The sequence below is a fragment of the Macaca fascicularis genome, chromosome 3, assembly GCF_037993035.2.
Source record: "Macaca fascicularis isolate 582-1 chromosome 3, T2T-MFA8v1.1".
NCBI lineage: Eukaryota > Metazoa > Chordata > Mammalia > Primates > Cercopithecidae > Macaca > Macaca fascicularis.
This window is the reverse complement of record NC_088377.1, coordinates 26,844,610-26,849,982: the sequence shown is the minus strand read 5'-3', so window position 1 is coordinate 26,849,982 and position 5,373 is coordinate 26,844,610. Positions and strand designations below refer to the sequence as shown.

Genomic DNA, 5,373 nt, shown 5'->3' with positions numbered 1-5,373 from the left:
GAGTCATTATGAGCTGAAAGAAGCAAGAAAGCCATCTTCTCTAAAGCCTTCAGAGACAGTGTGGTCCTCTCAACACATTCATTACAGACTCTGGCCTCCAGAATTGCGAAAGGGTACACTTCTGTTGTTTTAACCCATAAAGTTCGCAGTAATTTTTTATAGCAGCCCCAGGATACTAATCTAGAGTGCAAAGTGGGGGTAGGGCACGTGACTATAAGGTGAAAAGCGATTGGTTGGGGAGGATTCTAGCTAAATCCTCTAAGGCTAAATCCTCTACAGTTATTTAAAAGTAAATAGGCTTTTCTAATGGGTAGATATTTCATGATATTTCATCTGTTGCTGACTTTTTTTTTTTTTTTAATATAATTTCCACTTTTTCGTCTGGGCTGCTGACATGCCATCCAGACTGAGGAAGACCGGAAACTTTGGGGCCACGTGAGCCACGGCCACGGCCGCATAGGCAAGCACCGGAAGCACCCCGGAGGCCGCGGTAATGCTGGTGGTCTGCATCACCACCGGATCAACTTCGACAAATACCACCCAGGCTACTTTGGGAAAGTTGGTATGAGGCATTACCACTTAAAGAGGAACCAGAGCTTCTGCCCAACTGTCAACCTTGACAAATTGTGGACTTTGGTCAGTGAGCAGACACGGGTGAATCCTGCTAAAAACAAGACTGGGGCTGCTCCCATCATTGATGTGGTGCGATCGGGCTACTACAAAGTTCTGGGAAAGGGAAAGCTCCCAAAGCAGCCTGTCATCGTGAAGGCCAAATTCTTCAGCAGAAGAGCTGAGGAGAAGATTAAGGGTGTTGGGGGGGGCCTGTGTCCTGGTGGCTTGAAGCCACGTGGAGGGAGATTCATTAAATGCTGACTACTTTTTCAAAAAAAAAAAAAAAAAAAAAAAAAAAAAAATATATATATATATATATATATATAATTTCCAACCCCAGAGGTAAGACAGAGTTTATATGCATGTCAGAGAGCATTCTGGGAGCAGAGTCGAGAAACATTCTGGAAATGCCTAGGAGCCCATAAGACCCCATGTAAAGATATTTACTGATGCCCCTATTTTCTGTCCATTACCTCATCTTTGCTTCTGTGCCATATACCCTGGAGTCAGGACCATTGTGGTTCAATATTTCCAGGCACAAAACTTCTGGTCCTCTTAGCAGCCCGGGAGAAGAAATGATTCAGCCATCAGGTTCATCTAACTTCAGCCCCCAATTTTTCACCGGACCTCCACAGTCTCTCCAAACTCAGAACACCTCAAGGAGTCAAGTGAATTGGACTAGTTTGATCTTATCATTCCCCTCTTTATCCTTAGGTTCCAGCTTTCTCTGCTCTGCTAGAGTCCATTTCCTCCCTTTCTTTTAAAATAGGTAGTGACATTATTTCTTCAAGGTGTTTTCTTTTCAATTTTTTTTTCTCATGGACCTGTATGCCTCTTGCCATTTTAGTTGATGTTCTAAAATGAAACAAAAATAAACAAACTTGTTCAGTCTGATTGTCATACCATAATTCTCCTCTTTATATTTTATCTAATTTGCTGACACTACTGTCCATCAACTTACCACAGCTACAAAGCTGAAATTCAAATGTATTTCTTCTCCCTTGTCTCCCATACCACTTAATCACAAAGGCAGACATATCTTGCCCCATTTAAAAAAAAAAAAAATCAGTACACTAATCTCTAACCCTAATGATACTGCTTTAAAGGCTTCTCGTCATCTATCAGTTAACTACTGAGACACAATGTCCCTCCTTTTAGAATGCATCCCGAAACCCATCATCCACAGATCTGCAGAGTCATCTCTCTCATATGCACAGCTGAAGATGTACCTTCTCTTTTCATACCCTTCAAAAGCTGATCTCATAGGTCTAGATCAATGCGCAGCTTAGCATGGAACACAGGGCCCTCCTGGTAGAATCTTTTGACCTTATCGCATTCATAAATTTTCACTGCACCCAGGCTTATACTCAATGTTCTAGAATCACCTATAATCTCTATAGCTTTGTCATTTCCTCAGATTAAAATGACTTTCTTACTTCATCTTTTCAGTCTCCTCCCAATCTTCCAAAACAAATCAGGCCATTTGTTTTCTCCACTGTGAAGCCTTCCTTGTCCCCTGCCTCCCCTACCCAGCCTATCTTGCTCAACCTGGCTGACTTAGCCACTGATTATTTTCTTTGATCCTGGAAGCTACCTCCATTATTATCTTTATTATGATTATCTTTAAATACTCTCTTTTTCTCCTTTGAGATGTAGATCTTTTACAGTAGGTACTGTTCTTTATTTAAAGTTTAATTATTGCTTTTAGCATAGTGATAGGTACATAATTGAATTTAATGAAAAATTAACAGATCCCTTTGTCCTGAAGAAGGAAGCAGACAGAGAGGTGAGAGTATACTCTGACATTAAAGTAGGTAGTAATGTGCATTCCAATTCATTTTTGTCTTTTTCTAGTACTAACAAACTTCATTGCTCAATGCTATTACTTATTGCTTCTCGAAATGTTGTTTCCTACCTTCTCCTACTAACTATTCCAACTCAGGTCAGATACGATGCATTTTCAAAGCTCCCCATACAAAAGAAGTCTTATATTAATATGATCCATCAGAAATAATGACATTCAGAACTTATTCCTTTTCTGTGCTGCAAGGTCAATTTTCCTACCTCTATTGAAGCATTCATCACTCTAAACAGCAAAGCAAAATACCTCCCAGGACTTAAGATTAGAATTATGGTAATATCAACTTGCAGTAGTTGACCTAGCCTTGCATAAAGTATAATACTTCCAAGCAATCACAGACAAATGGATGATTAAGCATCTTTTTCAAAAAAGAGGTCAGGATCTTGCTTTAGAAAGAGACTACCTATATTGACAGGCTTAAGTCTGCTGTACAATTAATGTCTAAAGTGAGGAATGTTTCAATCAGGAAAAAATGAATGTTTAGTGGAGAAAAAAGAGAAACTGGAATTCTAATATGCATCTAGCATTGACGACTGCACTGAAGAGTACAGACTTTCTATCAAATTTGGGGGAGACACACACATCATACACACAAACACGCACACACACAGAGGCACATTCTGAGACACACTGATGATATCACTGATGAATTTTGGTTCTGTTTAAATAGCTCTTTCTTTCATTATTCTGAGAAGATAAAGTTGTTCTTTCCATCTATATATCCAAGCATACATTAACTGCTCAAGAAGTTTTATTAAGCGGGTGTGTATATGTACAATATTTTAAATACAAACATATGTTGGTGTATTGATTATAAATCTCAGTTACAAACTACGATTACATCAGTTCCATTCTTAGGTTGTGATTTTAGAAGCCTTATGGAAAACTATGTTGATAGCGAGATTACTCGACAGTTTCTTTTATATCGTTTTTCTTTCTCACTTTGTTATTCTGCAGTCCAAGGTAACCCTTTCATAGAAGCAGAGCCAAGAATAACAACATTATTCATCTTCTCTACCTTCAAGTTGAAGTGTGCTGTATCAGCTACTAATATTCCAAACACTATGAAATAAGTTGTCTGGAGCTTTGTGGCTCCTTCTTATTCCTACCTCCTCTGTTTTGTTTGCTTTGTGGTGTGTAATAGCCCTTGACATGTTATATCTAATTATATTAAAACATGGTACATCACACAGGTCATGTCCCAGGAGGTCATGATTTAACATGGAGGAGAGGAATATTCTTAGGAAATAAAAGCAGATGCTAGAGAATTGAAGATGTCCACAAATTACCCAGAGTAACAAAAATAAGCTCTCTCTATATATATTCTTCCTGCCTTTTCTCTCTTCATTGTGTGGAAGACAGTGTCATGTCTAATTTTCTCTTTGGGTTCATCATTTTCATGAGCATGTTATGTGCCAAATGTGAATACATCTAGTAGATGCAGTAAAAGATGCTAACATTCTGAATATATTCCCCCAAACAGCCTTAAGAATTCAATCCTTTATTACTGTATCCCACTAGACTCGCAATGTTGTAAATAGAGAAAAAATAAATGGACAAGATCAAAACTGTAAATTATTGAAACTACCTCTTCCCAAAATAAGTGCTTAAACATGATAAGAATATTTCCTTTGTTACACTAAGTTACACTATAATTCATACAACTTGTTCTAAGTCTAAAAAAGTCTCAAAAACACTAATATTTAGGTATTTAAAACTGAAAATAGACCTATATCACTGTAAAAATATAGACACTGGACTTTGCAAATCAAGAATCAACATTGGGAAACAGTCATTGTACACATCCGTGAATATATGAAATTCAAGGAAGACAAAAGGACAAACCCAATAGTAGAGCTCATGATTCAAATCTACAAAGTCTCACATTGCCTTTTAAAGTTTTATTTACAAAAATTTTCTCACTTACTACCTTGAGTTTGCTCTGGCCTCTTGTTTTCCTTTCCTATTTATCTTTATTCTTTTTGTATACCCTTTTAACCCATATCCTTCATCATTTCCCACAAATTTTCTTTCATATTTAGAGTAAACTTTAAATTGCAAGCAATAGGATTATTTAAAAATGTTAAGGTGCACGGAAAGACACAGATGCCTGATCATTAGGAAAATATCAACAAGAGGCCTTGGATTGGAAGGAGTCGTGGAAGATCTGCAAACCCAATAGTCTTCTGTCTGTTTCTTGCTTTCTCCATTTCTAATCCCCCATCCTTTGTCCCTACCCCCCGCCTTCTCTCTCTCTCTCTGTCTTTCTCTCTATGCTTTGTGGTGTATAATAGCCTTTCACACGTTATATTTAATTATTTTAAAGCATGGTGTATTGCATATGTCATGTTCCAGGAGGTCATGATTTAACATGGAGAAGAGGAATTTTCTTAGGAGAGGACTTTTCTTCTACTCCTCCTTCTCTCCTTCTCTCTCTCTCTCTCTCCCCCCCTCCCCCACCTCCTTCCCTTTCTGTTTCTTTCTTCTTTCTCTTTCCCTCACCCCAGTCTCTCCCTGCAAGTGTGTCTCCATCTGGAGCATCTGCCTTTGATTTCTCTGCCTTGCTCAAGGTCCAGTGTGTGATCATGCCATAAAGCACATGCCTTTCCAGCTTTAGCACTGTCATCAGATGACTTAATTTCTTAGCTTTTCAAGTCCATTGAGTACCATATGATTTGCCTAGCTTATCTTTTTTTTTTTTTTTTTTTTTTTTTTTTTTTTTTTTTTTTGAGACGGAGTCTCTCTCACCCAGGCTGGGGTGCAGTGGCGCCATCTCGGCTCACTGCAAGCTCCGCCTCCCAGGTTTATGCCATTCTCCTGCCTCAGCCTCCCGAGTAGCTGGAACTACAGGCGCCGCCACCGTGCCCGGCTAATATTTGTATTTTTAGTAGAGACGAGGT

General features: G+C 38.6%; 1 protein-coding gene across 1 annotated transcript; it reads left to right on the top strand.

The window, feature by feature from the left end:
• The first annotated feature begins 394 nt into the window (after positions 1 to 394).
• On the top strand, positions 395 to 856 carry LOC102131982 (large ribosomal subunit protein uL15-like). The gene is given in 3 exon segments (XM_005548908.5): positions 395 to 413; positions 416 to 813; positions 815 to 856. Coding segments are annotated over 3 exon segments (444 nt in total). The 3' UTR covers positions 842 to 856.
• Positions 857 to 5,373: the final 4,517 nt, after the last annotated feature.